This window comes from Trichoderma reesei (genome assembly GCF_000167675.1).
Source record: "Trichoderma reesei QM6a unplaced genomic scaffold TRIREscaffold_2, whole genome shotgun sequence".
In the NCBI taxonomy this organism is placed as follows: domain Eukaryota; kingdom Fungi; phylum Ascomycota; class Sordariomycetes; order Hypocreales; family Hypocreaceae; genus Trichoderma; species Trichoderma reesei.
In genome coordinates this window covers 1,919,151-1,934,026 of record NW_006711149.1, presented here as the reverse complement: position 1 = coordinate 1,934,026, position 14,876 = coordinate 1,919,151, and the positions used below count along the sequence as shown (strand labels likewise).

The window sequence follows — 14,876 nt, the reverse complement described above, 5'->3', positions numbered from 1 at the left end:
TTGTCAATTGCAAAAACCGGGCGAACGGGGACAATTAATCACATCACACATCATTCACGAACTAAATAGAGGGATATTGAAAATTTCGGCGTTTCATTTGGGAGAGAATCTGGCTTTTAAAAGGTCAAGAAGAGGAAGAGATGTATCATCTAGAGCCATGCAATCTTCAAGCCATCAAAGAGATGAGAAAAAATGGAAGAAATCAAGGGGATATCAAATCAACAGCTAGCTAGCCTATCGTTGCTTTAGCCGCCTGCTTGGTCACTGACCCAGGCCAGTCCTTCTGATGGGGGCCGGGAAAGGGAAGCTCTCGGTGCATTCTCGCCTGGATGGCGGCCAACTCAGACTCGTTGGCCTCGGTCAGGATGCCACGGCGGATGAAGAAGTTGATCAAGACCAGCGCGCAGTTGGGCTTGTATTTTCCGGCCCGCAAGTCCCTCTTGATCTCGTCCACATCGCACAGCCGAAACTCTTCGACCTCGCCGTCTTTCGGTTGCGGCACGACGTCGGCAGGTAGCTTGAGATCATAGACCCATTGGCACTCGGGGTAAATGTAGCCGTCCTCTCCAACATGCTCCGCCTCGGTGATGTAAATGTAGGTGACGTTACCGACCCATTCGGCACTGCCGCGGACCAGAGCATCGGGGAGGCTCGCCTCTTCGTCGGCCTCCCGGATGATGCACTCAAAGGGGTCCTCGCCCGTCATGAGACCGCCAGCCACGGTGTTGTCCAGCATGCCGGGAAATGTTGACTTGTTGGCTGCTCGCTTTGGCACCCAGATCTTGATGCCGTAAGGGGCGGTTGGGTGCTCGACATAGGCAACCATGTGCACGCCATATCGGGTAGTGCCGAAGAGGCCCATGGCAGCCCTCTCCACGCTGAAGACAAGGCCCCCCTTTCGATCATACACCGGCCAAAGCTCGTTGCGCCAGCCCTTGAGTGACTTGAAGATGCCCTTCTCGCGCCAATACGCAGTCAGCCCGGTGACGACACGGGTTCGCTCTTGTTCCGTCTTTGGAGTGTAGAAGAGCATGACGGTACGGTCCGCCGTGTTCAGGCGCATGTCACCCCGTATGTCTTGAGGCGTTTTGGAAAGCTCATCGATGACCCAGACACGGACGAAACCGATGGGGTATTGGCCGTCTTCATCTTCCCAGAGTAGCTTGTACAGTCCATCACGGAAGGCATTGGCCTCGACAGTCTGGTCGTCATCGTACGGAAACCTGCACAGGGGGTCTATCAGCGACTACCTTGCCGAGTTGTGGTCAAGATCTCATCCTTCGACGGGATAGGGGGTTGCCCTCATGGCGGTTGACGGGAAGAAATGGTATAACAGGTACGCACTGGTCCGTCTCTGCAATCAGCTCTAGATAACTCTTCGACATGATGCTGAAAACGCTTGCTATCTGTTGCGATGTGGCTGTTAGTCAGTCGCTTTTGCACGCACTTGAGCACTCACATAATGATTGAAAAATCGGGTGAACTCTGTAGATGTTTATACCTATCTACTCATACCGCCCAGAGGTCTAAGCCCTTTAGAAAAGCCATCACGCGATCAAACCATCACACCATCCGGCGCAAGGCGGAACAGAAAGGACCAGGCAGTGCTTCTTCATATCCGTGTGTGCAACGGAATAACGAGGCTCCCAGGCAACAACCAACAAAAGTCGAAGAAGCAGATGCGTTGTACTCACAGAAGTAGAAAAGCCCGAAGAAACCCAAGCCTACAAGAAAATCCGCCTCTGAGTAACCGTCGTTTATATCATTTGATGCAGTCTTTTGTGAAGCTTAGAAAAAAACAGAAAAGAAAAAGAGGATTAATGCCTCGACTCAATTCGTTGGGTTGACCGGATCTAGCTGCTCCTTGACCGGGAGGCAGTCGCGGAGTACAAGTGTACCCCGACGTTCCTGCCCCAGAAAGCACTGGAGCTTACCTTTTTTTTCTTCGTCCCTCCGACTAACTGTTTCTGGCAACAAGGGTTCGTCATATTCTTGCAGATCATTTTGTTGGAGCTTCACAATTCTTGATGCTCAATCCAAGGTCAAATCGTCCATATAATTTTCGACGACGCTGAACTTTGCATCTTTCTGCCAAACCTCTTCAAAGCCGCCAATCCTAAAGGCCAGTACAAAGACGAACCAGAGGAGAGAATACCCCACCCACCAACTCAGATCCCTTCAGGTCAATCCGACTCGAGCTTCCCACACCCACCAACCAATCCATCGACGTCACCAAGCATCAAGGCACCATCACGAGAAGCCTCACAAAAAAAAACCACACCAACCACACATCCACACAACCCGAACCCGAACCTCTCTCAACCCCAATCAACCCCAAACAAACAACAACAAAAACAACAACATCATCATCAACATCAAACAATGTCAACACCCCTCTTCGGCATCGTCCCCGCCGGCCACCCCCTCATCACAGCCCCAACCTCCTCCCCATCCCCCACATCCTTCCTCTACGCCCTCCCCACGAACAAGCCCTTCTCCCACATCGTCGTCTTCCTCCTCCCCGGCATCGCCCTCCCCGACAACTCCGCCGCCGCGATATACCTCACCACCGCCCGCGAGGCCGCCGCCAGCCCCGCCCCCAACTTCCGCTTCCTCGGCGCCATCGGCCCCGGCAAGGAGAGCGCCATGTTCAAGGTCGCCGCCGGCGCCGGCTCCGAGACGTCACCAGATGCGAGCAGTAGCCACAACAGCAGCAGCAGTGACGGCGGCCTCATGATTGGCATCTCCGTCGAGCCCGCCGACGCCGTCGCCCCGCGCCTACAAGAACTCGCCGCCAACAAAGCGACACAACAACAACAAGCTTCCTCAACTTCTTCTCAGTCTTCATCATCATCACCAGTGCCCACCGTCGTCCTTGCCCAGCGCATCATCCAAAACGCATTCAACTTCCTCGCCAGCTTCAGCGGGACGGCGGGGCCCGGCGGCGTCGAGGTCGTTCCTCTCCGGGCCTTTGAGGAGTGGTGGCGCAAGTTCGAATCACGAGTCCGATCCGATCCGAGTTTCCTCGAGAAGCAGTCTGACTGAGAATTATCCCGTTACAAAACGCCTCCCACATCTACACTTTTACATTTCACCACATCGATTTCCCGCACTGCATTTGTAGCGTAGAGCAAATAATAATTGCTGCTCCATATCCATTCATCCATCCGTCAATTAGTACACGTAGGGGATTGATTTCACCTGTATTTGAGAAAGAAAGCAAAGAAAAGAAAAAACCGCTGAGGTACAATAATATCAAGTCTATGGCTCAGAAAGAAGAAAAGGGTATATACCTCAGGCGTGCGTAGAGCTAGGTACTACTCATTAACATTAACTATGGTGCTTGATGAAGAGGGACTATCTCTTCCTAAAGCTCGGCTTAAAGCCATGATTGCTTCGCCGGAAACCCCTATTTACCCAATATCCAAAAGGCCTGCCGTGCTCGATCTGGCGGGGAAAGAAACACTTTAAGAGAAGTGAAGATGTACAAAGAAGCCGACGACGGAGCCCAGAGACTTTGACGTGTGTATCATACAATCATGAACGTTTCCTTTCAAGACTTTCCCCCAATGGATTGTTGCCGCTAGCTTTCCTGGGGTATCATGATTGATTTCTTCAGCCGCGTCGGGCTTCCCGTCCTGCTGCGACGGCCAGCGTTCAGCATCTGAAGGTTCGGGGCAAGCCGCTCGCAGCTCTCCGTCCGCACAACGAGCCCGTGCCTGTCCATGACCGATGGCGGCCGCACCCCGTCGAAGCGCTCGGGACTCGTTCGCGTCACGGCCAGGCCAGGCCGGCGAGTGCCACTGGCAGACCTTGGTGTCTCGCCGCCCTCTGAGCCATCGGTTTCGTCAGACTCCGTACCCCCGAGCTCGAAATCAGCCGCATCGCCTTCCTCCAATATCCGTTCGTAGGCAGTACTCGAGTTCCTACCAAACAGCCTCCTCACAAATGATGAGCTTCTGGCTTTACGGAAACGGCGGAACTTGCCCAAAACTCTAGGCCCCCAGTCGGTTCGTTTCACGAAATAGCCGATGAGGAGGAGAATCAAAAGTAGTACCAGCAGACCGCGAAGAGGTGAAGACCGACTAATGAGGATGTCGTCGTCGTCATCGTCGTCATCGTTGTCGTGAGGGCTAGGCAGCAAGGGTTTGGATCCAGCAAACTCGAAATCGGCGGGAATCTCCAATCCTGTATTGCTTCCGAATCCAACAGGCAGCTCTGAGCCTTTGGGAGGAATTTGTCCGGCTGCGTAGAGAACCATCTTGCCCAGAGTCCAGCTTACCTCGACGCCGCCAATCGTATCAATGGGCTGGAACGGGTCCAGGTAACCCTTGTCTTTGGCTTTTCCTCCAGCTCCCTTGGTCACGTTTGGGTGGGTGCCGGCAATATCCCCTAGGCCGATCCGCGGAATGCCAATGCCCTCGTAAAGCACGTTGATAAGCCATGACGCCTTGAAGCAGGCCTCCCTAGCATTCTCTGCCTTCTCTTCCATTGTCTTCTTCCTCTTGTCAAGCCCGCTTTCAATAACCGACCAGTCTTGGCTGCAAAATGCATTCACCTCTTGTTCGTAGGCGATCAGGTCGTAGACTTTGCTCTCCTGACCAAAGACGCCATGTGTCGTATGCCAGTATTCGGAGACGCCGATGAAATGGTTCACATCAAAGTCAATGGCGGGCACATGCTGGCCGTTGAGTAGACACGGATCGTCTTCGCAGGGCACGTCCTTGCCCAGCAAGGGATACGTTTTGCGTAGACATTCTTCGAAAGCGCCTGTGCCAACAAGCGCGACATCTGACGACTGCTTGTTGCCAAGGGGCTCGCCCGTAACTGTCGTCCGCAAGCCTTTTGGTAGGCAGGGATCCGGAATGTCGCCCTTCGCACCACCATACTGCTCCTGCAAACTTTCGACGAATCGTTCTCGCGCCTTGTTGGCTCCGAACCCAAGCCATGTGGCCGTAAACACCTTGTACTCGAGGGGAGAGCCGTCCAGCCGGCGTAGTCGAACCAGCTTGAGGTCATTCGAATGCTTTTCCGTCTCGGTTGCGTTTGGTGCAAAGGCAATCTGTGCTGACGCACCGCCCATGTCTAGGAAGCCATAGGTGTGGTGGCCTTTGCCATGCGCATGCTCATCGGGTTTGTCGAAGCCGCCGAGCAGGTAATTGGCAGCGATCCAACCGTACAGGCCCTCCGTCTCGCCAGATATGACCTGGATATGGCTCGCGCAGTCCGGGAGTAGGAATCGCGTTGTGGCTTTAAGGTATGTGCAGATCCCTTGTAGCAGCGCAGTCTGTTGGTGCTTCGGCAGGAATCGAACGCCAGCGGTTGCCAGGAGGAAGATGGGCGTCTCGGCGACTTGAGATTCCGGTATCTCGTCGAGCGCGGTGTCAACGAGCGCTTTCAAGTGATCATGTCCGACAGCGGCGACATTCTCGGCAAAAGTTGACACTCCAGGGTGTATCTTCTTGCTCTTGCGAAGCTTCAGCTTCGGCAGTATGTGTGCATCCTCGACAGAGGCTTCCTTCAGGGCCTTGCTAGGATCCTTCCATTTGTAAACGTACACACGGGTGCCCGAAGAGCCGGCATCGAGAATCACACCGTATTGACCTGCGCGGCATCGCCATGTCAGCGGAAGGCAGCGTCTTTGTCTCTGCTTTCATTCCATCCTTCTGTTCCCTTTCCCATGGCTCGGTTTCAAGCTTCGGGAAACGATCTGGGGGAGTGTCGCATCTTACCCATGAGCGCATGCAGATTGCAAAAACCAAGTCAATCCTCGTCTCGCGCGGCGACTACCAAATCAAACAGGGTCTGTATTCACTACAGACTTTGTCGGGCTCGCAGCCGCCAGCCAGGGCGAGAAAGCGCAATTGATCGATCGATTTGCGTGGCTGCCGATCAGTCGTCGATACGGCGGGTAGGTATTAAGTGAGGTGAAGTGTCGCCAAGTATCAAAATCGGGGAAAAGCAAACTACTGGCGAGAGCCCGTCCGTCTGCCTGTCGGTTGGCGCCCGGAAAACGAGTGGCAGGACAAGTTGTTGTCGAGGAATGGAGGCTTCTCGAAGGGGCGCAACTATTCGGCAGGCGATAAAGAGACGTAGGATTCGCGGGCGGCAGGGGTATCGAAACAGGACGGCTAGCGAGCGAATTGGGGGCAGACTTGTGATACGGGAGAGTGATCCGAGGGTCAAGGTTTGAAGCGACTGAACGAGAGACAAGTCGGCAATCGTGGTGCGACACGATGCGAAGCAGAATGCGCAAATGGGAAGAGGGTGATGTGGAAGAAAGGAAGAATGTTCAAGGTTCAAAGTATTACCTACAGTACGACTTGCGTGGACTTTGCGGCTTGTCCAGCCACTGAGAGGCGCTGCACGTCTCACGCTGCCGCCCGGACCCGCGCCACCACTGGCGACCGTTGCGCCATGTCCAAATGCGGCGAGGCAAGTCTCGGCTACCTGGGCTCTCAATTCCAGACAGGCCAGCAAGCCCACCTTTGGACGGCTTCAACGCTCTTTATCCGCCTGTTGTCGAGTATCGAGTACATGTGATTGCTAGCCTTATCAGCGTCGCATCGGCTAAAGATAGAATACGAAGCCACCCGCCCGTATTAGCTCCATCACTTCTGCATCTCCAACCTGTTCCTGTCCTTGTACAACTCCAACTCGTATAAACCCCGCCAAAATTGATGCATCACAAGCTTCTCGTTCCATCGACCTCTCTCACGTTGTCGTACGGTTGTTCTTTGCTCCAGGGCAGCGGATGCGAGTTTAGTGCCTCTTCCGGCGTTCCCAGCTTCACCCAGTCCATCTCCCGCCTGATCCTTTCCCAGTCCCACATGGCCAGCGTCTTCTTCATCTCCTCCATCGCCTCCTCCATTGCTTTCTGTGCTCTCTCCGCTTCAGTGTCCTCCTTTGCTGCTTTATTATCGGCCTTGATGTTGGCCGGCTCCCCCTTCTGACGTCTGCGGAACTTGAGGCTACACGCCGTATCTCTCATAATTCGCCGTACTTTGGATACGGTAGTTTTGACAAAGGTTGCCTCGTCTGGAGCGTGCGTATCTTGTTCTGCGTCTGCCTGCATGCTACCATGAGGAGCTTGTGTAGATTTCTGGCGTGCGATTGATGGTTCGACCAGCACCCAAATGAATTCGACATTTGCATCGTATCTTGCCTTTAAAAAACCTCGTCAGTCGCTGTCGTGGTGTTCTTGATGTTGAGTTTGTTCAATCACAAAATTTCGGCTTGGCTTTGACCTGAAAGCTCAGCAACAAATTTCAAACACCGGCTTCTCGCTTTCTTCGGCGGCTGTTCACGTTTCAACCCAATTCACTCCGAAGAAGTGTCGAGCCACACCCCGTCCATCCCATCTGCCCTCCCCGGGACTGACATACCTCCAGATATCTTGCCATGTGGCTGTTAGCTGCATCCCGATCTACAGATTTCGCAGTGGTCCGTTCAGTCCTGTTTGGCCTGTTGGTTGGCCGACCTTTAGGCCAGAGGAGAGGCCGACGCCAACCCAAGCATCACGTCGGGGAGGAAAGCTTGGAGAGTTGAGTCCCGATGCTCTCAGACTGTCACCCCTGGCCAACCCTGTATTGCTGGGGATGGTAGGATGAAGAATGTCCACCCGTACTCGATCATTAGGGGGTTGGCGGAATGGCTGAGCTTCTGGCGTGAGGCCTAGAACAGTACTGGGTCAACATACGTCAATCCAGCTATACATAGGGGTCTCATACCGTGCGATGGGGTCCTCTTCCTCGGCCACTGACCCTCGGGCGCATGCTGCTGGGGGTTTGCCCCTGACAGGCCTGGCATGAACCCCGTGGCATCAAACCGCAACCCATGACCGAGAGGATAGACCCGTTCATTCTGGTCATTGAACTGCGGAGGAAGAAAGGGGTGTGCCTCTTGGTTGTTCATGCCGGGCGGGGGCACTGAACGAAGGGAGCTATCTACAGCATCCGACGCTGCTCGCTCGATCCGACCCAACTCGGCCTTTCTCTTGACCTTTGTGTAAAGCTCTTGCGTCTGGAACAGCTTGCGACTTTTGTCCTTGAAGGCCTCTGCGAGCTCGTCGTTCTTTCGCTGCAATACATCCCGTGAAGCGGTCATGCCTGTCTCTATCAGCCCAAGTTGAAGGAAGGAAATTATCGAGACTGCTCACTCTCCAATTTTTCGCACAAACTGTTCACTTTAGCATCCGAGTCCCTGTTTATCTGATCACATCGAGCCCACAGTGCCGAGTACTTCTCCGAGAGCGTTTTGTACAAGTATTGCTGGTAGTGCAAGTTCTGGGTAGTTTGGTACGCCCAGAAACTAATGGCCCGTCCTGCGCACTCCATGACGATGTTGGGGCTCAGGCCGCTGAGCACGCATGTTTTGAACTCTTCAGAGGGGTTGAGATTGTTGATGGCGATGTCCTCTGCCTTGGCCAGCTGGGCACTGCATACAGGGCAAGTGTTGCGTCTCTGGTTATCTTGTCCTACGAGGCCGAGTCGCTGGACGCATTCGATGCAGAATATGTGACTGGTGTGGTTAATGATCAATATCTCTGCGTTTCCCATGGCTTGAGGGGGGCTAACCTGCAAGTCGTCACCAGCGCACGATCGGTGAGCTCCTTTCTGCATTTGAGGTTGTTGCAGGTGAGTGTGTTCTCCATGGGAGGCTGATTTCCGTCGCCTCTCCTCGAATGTAGTCTGGGCGTAATCTTTTTTCGTATTTTGGATCTTCGCTGACGGGAAGAAACAGTATCAACTATCTTCGGCCGGCTCTCGCAGACAATGAAGCCTCCAGTCGATGGCATATATCTCTCACAAACCGCTTGCGCAAGCGGACATTAAGGCCTTGCGATAAAGGGAAGCTATACGGGTGACTACCCCTTGCCAAGACATTGTAACTGCCTGACTGATCAAATTTTTGGTAGTGCACCTTCTTCTTGCCCTGTCAAGCGTGTCCAGGGCAGGAGCCATCCGATCCAAAGCTGATGGTAAATCTTGCACCTTCCTACCATTCATACGAGGCTTCTTCTTTCCTTTTTTAGCGGTCAACTTCCACTTACTTCGATTGCCTACTGTTATATTCTTTCGGTCGCAATATTAGGTAAGGTAAGGTAGTGATAGGGAGGCTCTTCTGAGGTACATTACTGCCTTCCTGTTGGCAATCTTCTTGCGGTCGTATCAGGGGTTATTGAACGGTCAACCTTATTATTCCATCAGGACGTCTGGAGCAAGGGCTTGGTGTACTCTAAAGCCATGCATAAGGTAATCAAATATCTCACTTGATCGTTGCTTATGTATTGATACCATTCCCAATGCCTTGAATATGCCATTCTATCTCAATTGACCCCTCACCACCCCCGAGTAACAGACCCCGTCTCTCTCTCCTTTGTTGCAAAAGCTATAGCCGCAATACTTGGCATCGGCTCTCGACCCCGTCGAATATACACGTGTTATCGATGGGGACATATTGCTTCGTAATGATCTTAATCACCTCTTGTGCCACCATTCCTCCAGTCACGGCCGAGATATTGTGCAACTCCCCGCCAGCTGCTCGCGACAGCTCCTGGGCCACTTGCGTCAGGCGCTCGTTGCCCTTGAGAGCTGGCGCCATTGCACAGACCGCGGCTGTAATCTCATCAGCTGAAGCCATCGGATTATGCGATAATACGCTCAATGCCAGGTAGATGGGGATCAGGGAGAATGGCATTTCCGGCCCGACAACAGCAGCCGTATTGTCGTTGCTGAGCTCGCGTTCTGAATGTCCGCGTTAGCAATCATACGCATGGTTTTATCAGCTGGTCCGCCTACCGATGATCTGCTCCAAACTCAGGGGGGTCTCTGTCCTGGTATTAATGAGCTTGATGAACCGCGCATTTTTGCAAAAAAGCTCCACCTCCACCAGATCAACGTTTTCGCCTCCCGGAAGTTTGCGGACTCTGGCCAAGACGTCGTTTGCATCTTGCCGAGCCTTGTCTTTGTAGATATTCTGCAGCTTGATGTAGACACTAGATTCCGCCTTCATGTCAGGCAGGCCACCAGCGACAGGCAGGCGTTGGTGCTCGGCATAAAACTGCTTCATGGCTTCCGCAATGATCCAGAAACTAGACTTGGCTTGTTGTTCATCCTTGTGATCGTATTCAAAAACCTCTGTGAGCGATGATGGGACTTGTGGCAGATTGACATGCTTCATAACGGCAGCAACGGCCTCTTCAAAGTTTTCCTCCCCTCCTTCTGGGTTGTCTCGCCTCATGGCATCTGCCACCATCTGTCGGAATGCCGTTTTCTCACTATAGGATAGTGGGTAAGCGCCATCGTGCTGTTGTTTCCAGATATCGAGATAGTGAAGCAAAATCACAACCATGGGGATATGGCCATGGTCATGGTGATCCAGATTATCAATGTCTTTGGTCATTTCTCTCGCAAATTGAGAGAGCTCCGGCCAAGGGGCCAGGAGCCTTAGGTCTGTCGTCGCAGTCTCGTCTGGATGAGTGTCGACGATGGGAAAGGTCCCGGGCAGTGTGATGCGGAAATAAGAGTAGAAGCCCACTGAGTGAATCGCGACGAGTGGCGTCCGATGCTGGCGACCGTACGCCTCAATGGCTTCAAGCATGCCTGGATGTAGAGGAAGGCTATACATGACCATGGTGAATACTTCCGGTGAATCAAGCAGCTCCTGGAGGCTCGCGGGATCCTGGAACAGATCAGTGCTAAGATTCTCCGGATGAGCCATGCAAGGCATGACGGGATTGAGATCGAGCGATCAACGTACTGTTACTTTGGATGTCCAGACTCCTTCTACCTCCGGGTTGAGCTCAAGGAGGAGCTCCGTGCAGCACCGAGCTCTCGGTTTGCCGAGGCATGATTCGTCCAGAAAGAAGTTGACGCCTAGATCTTCATCCTGGACAGTCGCACTGTCGGCAATAGTAAATTTGCCAATGCCTGGATGAATAAGAGGAGTAAGTACTCGCACTCGACCCTAATGGTTGGACAGGGGGCCAGCAGACCGGGTAGGACAAGGTTCTTGAGAGTCTCGACGCCCGCTGTGCCGGGACCCGAGTTGATGAGTAGGATATTCGCCGACTCCAAGGCAGCCTGGCCCTCGGCCGCCCACAGCCTGAGCTGGCGGTCATACTTCTTTTCCTTGTCTGAGGGGCCGAGGAGTGAGAGAGGTGTTTGCTGTGCCAGGATGTCTGTCATACTGTGCTTAGCGCTGCCTGAGCTGCCTGTCTCTGGTTGAGGTTGACAAGGTGTTGCTCGGGCTCTTTGCTCTGTTGCGGGGTAAAAGCTGAAGGAGGCACGCTGCGTGTGTATGATACTGTGGTGCAAGTGGGCGAGTGTGGCTCGGAGAGTGATGTAGACGCTGAAGTGGTGGTGAGTATGACAGATGCCGGGCCAAGTAGAGCTTCTGTAGGGACGAGCTGGCGATGATTGATGCAGTTGAATATTACTTATTCATCATACGGGGGGTTTTGGGCACTAATGGAGCTATCGAGGGGCACTGCTTGAAGCTCCAACTAGTACTAATCATTACCTTACTGGCTATTGTAGGCTAATGCCGAGTGCCAACTCTTGGTTAGTCCCAATCAGGTAATGGTGGAGCTCGAGTTGTCGGTAATTCATCAATGGCGCGTGTTGGGGAACCTCGTGCTACAGCCATTCTGCCATGTGCATTTCGGGAAGATCTTGCATTGATGACAACCTCTGATGACACCCTCGGGGGAGGGCGTCGTGGGCCGCATTTGCGTCTGGTTCTCACGCAGCCCGTTACCGACTCGACGGTTGATCAGTTTCTATGCATTTGATTATCTAGATGAGTCTATCATTATGCCGATACTATAATTCTATACCTGATTCAACATGTATGCCTACCTTAGGTAGACACAGCTTGCAGCTTCGTCTCTGGACTTCAACGACCACCACGGCTCTCTGCATCTGAATGAAACCATGGACCCCCTTCTGCGTGCAATCAGTGGCAGTCTTGCCATTCAATGACTTGAAAAACTCTTTGTTCGCACCATTCCAATAATAGGCCGGCAGGCGTTCCATCGTTCGAATCTCGTGCTTCCATATGCTGTGGCCATGGCACACAGATTTCGCCTTTGCCCAGCAGCCGCTGGTGGCAGATGGGCGTGATTTACTGCCGTTCAAAACTTGCCAAAGAAGGCCTTTGTTTGCAAATGAATTGCTACTTCCTGAGCATCGGGAGAGTTTCCCTGCAGACCGTCTGTTTGCAGTCTTGGCTTGTCAGGGCAAGGTAGGAGACGGCTGTCGTTGCGCCTGCTGTATCTGGCGGGCTTCCACCTGCCTCAGTTACTGCTCAACTTCAGCTCACCTCCGTTTGCTCACTCGCTCTTCCTTCTTCTGCTCACTTCAATTCACTGCTCGCACATTTCCTTCCCCTGCAGAAACTTCCTCTCTTTTTTTCGTTATTTATAGACTGCAAGCTTCGTGCTGAGCCTATCTTGATATTGTTCGAGAGAGATCCGGAATCCAGAGCCAAAGGCTGGAACATTTGTTGAGATATCCAGGCTGTTCCTTGATCCGCCGACAAACCACTACAAGAATCTCGCATCCACGACACCCCTATAACTTGAGCCTCGGGTCACGATCAAGAACTGAGGAAACTCCCTCCATGTCCAACGATGGCGATCTTTTCGACACGCCCGGACGGTACCAGCTCCGTCGAGCCTCGAGATGCTTCACAACCACCAGTCACCGAGCGGGCCATTGAAGCAATGGAGGTGGATGATTTTCAAGGCCCTGGAGCCTATGTCAACATCCTTCCAGTATGGCGGTTTTGGGTGCTATGTTTCGGGTGAGTGTCACTAGCAGTCTAGGAAAGGACCCTGCAAAAACTGTTATAGAAGATGACTCGAACTGATTGGACTTGAAGAGTATGCGCAGGCCTGCTTCTGTCTATAATTGACTCTTCCATCCTCGCAACCAGTCTCTATACCATCGGAGTCGAGTTTCAAGAACATAGCCTGATCAACTGGGTTGTCCTGGCATACACACTCGGCTATACTGGCTTCGCCGTCTCATGCAGCACTCTGTCAGATATCATAGGGCAGCGTAACGCATTTGCGGGTTCCTACATCCTCTTTGTGGCATTCTCCATCGCATGTGGGTTTGCTCGACAAATAAAACATCTCATCATCTGCCGGGCCTTTCAGGGTGTCGGAGGTTCTGGTATGTGCACATGAAGTCCTCTTCTGCGGGCAATGGTGGCGAAGCACTTACGACGAGTATGCAGGATTATATGCTTTGTCAATGATTATATTGACTCAGCAGTGTCCACCTCAGCTGCGTCAATATATAGGAAGCATTATCGGAGTGGTCATTGCGAGTGCAGGCATACTCGGGCCTGTCTTAGGAGGACTATTTACCGAGTACACGAGCTGGCGGTGGATTTTCTGGGTCAAGTCTGTAGCTCCCAAGAGCCCCCGTGTGATGCACTGAATGGAGACAGCTAACGCAAGAGACAGTGGACCAATTGGCGTCGGTTCTTTGCTACTATTCTTATTGAGCTGGCCCAGCAAGGAGGAGATGCCACGTCCACAAACCCGACCCTGGAGGCAGTTCGACTTTGTCGGCACCGTGCTTGGCATCGCTGCTTCTGTCCTCGTCGTGTTTGCCTTCCAGAATGCAGGGGAATCTGAGCCAACGATCTGGGGACGTGCGGTATTCATTGCACCGGTGGTCACTGGCCTGGCTTGCTGGGTAGGGGTGGTCGCTTGGGGATATGCCATTGAAAAGTGGTTTGCTCACCGGATCGTCCCTGTGTTTCCGATCCAACTCTTTCGGATTCAACGCTATGCAAGAAGCGCACTGACAACTTTCCTCGTGGGCTACCCGCATCTGCTCCTGATATTTTCGTTCCCCATCAGGATGCAGATTGTGAGCGGGAAGAGCCCGCTCATTGCCGGGCTGATGCTGCTTCCAATGCTGGGAACGGTGGCTATTGGCAGTATGGTGAGCGGCAAGATCAACTCTGCTAAAGACTATCTTTCCGGAACTTTGCGCTGCGGCACATGGATGATGGCATTGGGTTTTGTCCTTCTCCCGACGATAAAAGGATCCGAAGACGATGCAAAAGCATTGGGCTTTCTAGCCTTCGCAGGGTTCGGGTTCGGTCTCTTCACTGCGGCAGCAACCAACGTGATTAGCGTTGATGTTCCGACACGACAAAAGGGTAACATCTCTGGTTCTCTTGTATCATTGGCACGGTCGGCTAACATGTTTGCTTTGTTAGCATCTGCCCATGGTATCACTGCGCAGGCAAGAATCTTAGGGGGCAGCCTTGGCATATCGATATCTACGCTCTTCCTACACACTGAAGTGATTAACCGACTCCCGGAGCTCGTTCCCCCTGAAGAGTTAGCTTCCGTTAGGGGGGATGTGCAAAACCTCAGGGGAGCTAGCCTGGAAGCCGTCAAGAGAGCATATGTGTCTGCTTTTCATAAGGGCATCACGACGGCAGCGGTCGCGGCTTGTCTGGCAGTGCTTTCGACTGCCTTTATCACCTGTCAGATGCGCCGAAGGGAGCGCCGAAGAGACGTGGAGCAGCAGCAACAACAGCAGCAGCGTGAGAATGCGGCGCTAGAAGGCGAAGAGCCGAGAATCGCGGAGCTCCCGATTCCGCTGCAAACTATTGCTGGTGGCGGAGTGGCTGAGGGAGGAGTTGCCCAGGGGGAATCAGCCAAATGAATTGGGTATCATATCTGTTTGGATGCAAGTCTCATGCCCACCGTGACTTTGTTGTTCATGTGGATGGAAACATGAGTAACGGAGCGTCTGGCTTGATTCTGAGCTGCCATTCTTGGAGAAGCGGGATAGCAACGAACAGCAGCTGCTATTTGCTCTTGCATATGTTTTCTTTTCTAG

At 53.0% G+C, this 14,876-nt stretch overlaps 6 protein-coding genes across 6 annotated transcripts; 2 read left to right on the top strand and 4 right to left on the bottom strand.

Moving 5' to 3' along the window:
- Positions 1-194: 194 nt before the first annotated feature.
- Positions 195-1,410, bottom strand: TRIREDRAFT_120290 (uncharacterized protein). The gene is made up of 2 exons (XM_006962188.1): positions 1,345-1,410; positions 195-1,223 (listed from the first exon to the last, which is right to left on the bottom strand). The coding sequence occupies exons 1-2, from the start codon at positions 1,383-1,385 to the stop codon at positions 230-232; spliced, it is 1,035 nt and encodes a 344-aa protein (XP_006962250.1). The 5' UTR covers positions 1,386-1,410; the 3' UTR covers positions 195-229.
- Positions 1,411-2,382: 972 nt separating this feature from the next.
- Positions 2,383-3,045, top strand: TRIREDRAFT_55421 (uncharacterized protein; the record flags this gene model as incomplete). The annotated part of the gene is made up of 2 exons (XM_006962403.1): positions 2,383-2,681; positions 2,715-3,045. The coding sequence occupies 2 exons, from the start codon at positions 2,383-2,385 to the stop codon at positions 3,043-3,045; spliced, it is 630 nt and encodes a 209-aa protein (XP_006962465.1).
- Positions 3,046-3,583: 538 nt separating this feature from the next.
- On the bottom strand, positions 3,584-5,602 carry trre33435 (nucleoside diphosphatase; the record flags this gene model as incomplete). Its single annotated transcript, XM_006962187.1, has 1 exon — positions 3,584-5,602. A coding segment is annotated over one exon (2,019 nt), but the record flags the coding sequence as incomplete, so codon positions are not given.
- A 2,324-nt stretch (positions 5,603-7,926) lies between these two features.
- Positions 7,927-8,336, bottom strand: TRIREDRAFT_55126 (uncharacterized protein; the record flags this gene model as incomplete). The annotated part of the gene is made up of 2 exons (XM_006962186.1): positions 7,927-8,108; positions 8,159-8,336. Coding segments are annotated over 2 exons (360 nt in total), but the record flags the coding sequence as incomplete, so codon positions are not given.
- Positions 8,337-9,390: 1,054 nt separating this feature from the next.
- On the bottom strand, positions 9,391-11,189 carry TRIREDRAFT_55891 (uncharacterized protein; the record flags this gene model as incomplete). The annotated part of the gene is made up of 4 exons (XM_006962185.1): positions 9,391-9,746; positions 9,801-10,683; positions 10,768-10,931; positions 10,997-11,189. 4 exons carry the CDS (start codon positions 11,187-11,189, stop codon positions 9,391-9,393), a joined length of 1,596 nt encoding a protein of 531 aa, XP_006962247.1.
- A 1,538-nt stretch (positions 11,190-12,727) lies between these two features.
- On the top strand, positions 12,728-14,699 carry TRIREDRAFT_55634 (uncharacterized protein; the record flags this gene model as incomplete). The annotated part of the gene is made up of 5 exons (XM_006962402.1): positions 12,728-12,807; positions 12,886-13,181; positions 13,246-13,409; positions 13,749-14,184; positions 14,245-14,699. 5 exons carry the CDS (start codon positions 12,728-12,730, stop codon positions 14,697-14,699), a joined length of 1,431 nt encoding a protein of 476 aa, XP_006962464.1.
- Positions 14,700-14,876: the final 177 nt, after the last annotated feature.

Coding starts and splice junctions, on each gene's coding strand:
- TRIREDRAFT_120290 (XM_006962188.1), bottom strand. CDS start 1,385: ATGTCGAAGAGTTATCTAGAGCTGATTGCAGAGACGGACCA. Junction 1,224..1,344: donor CTGATTGCAGAGACGGACCA/GTGCGTACCTGT, acceptor CCCCCTGTGCAG/GTTTCCGTACGATGACGACC.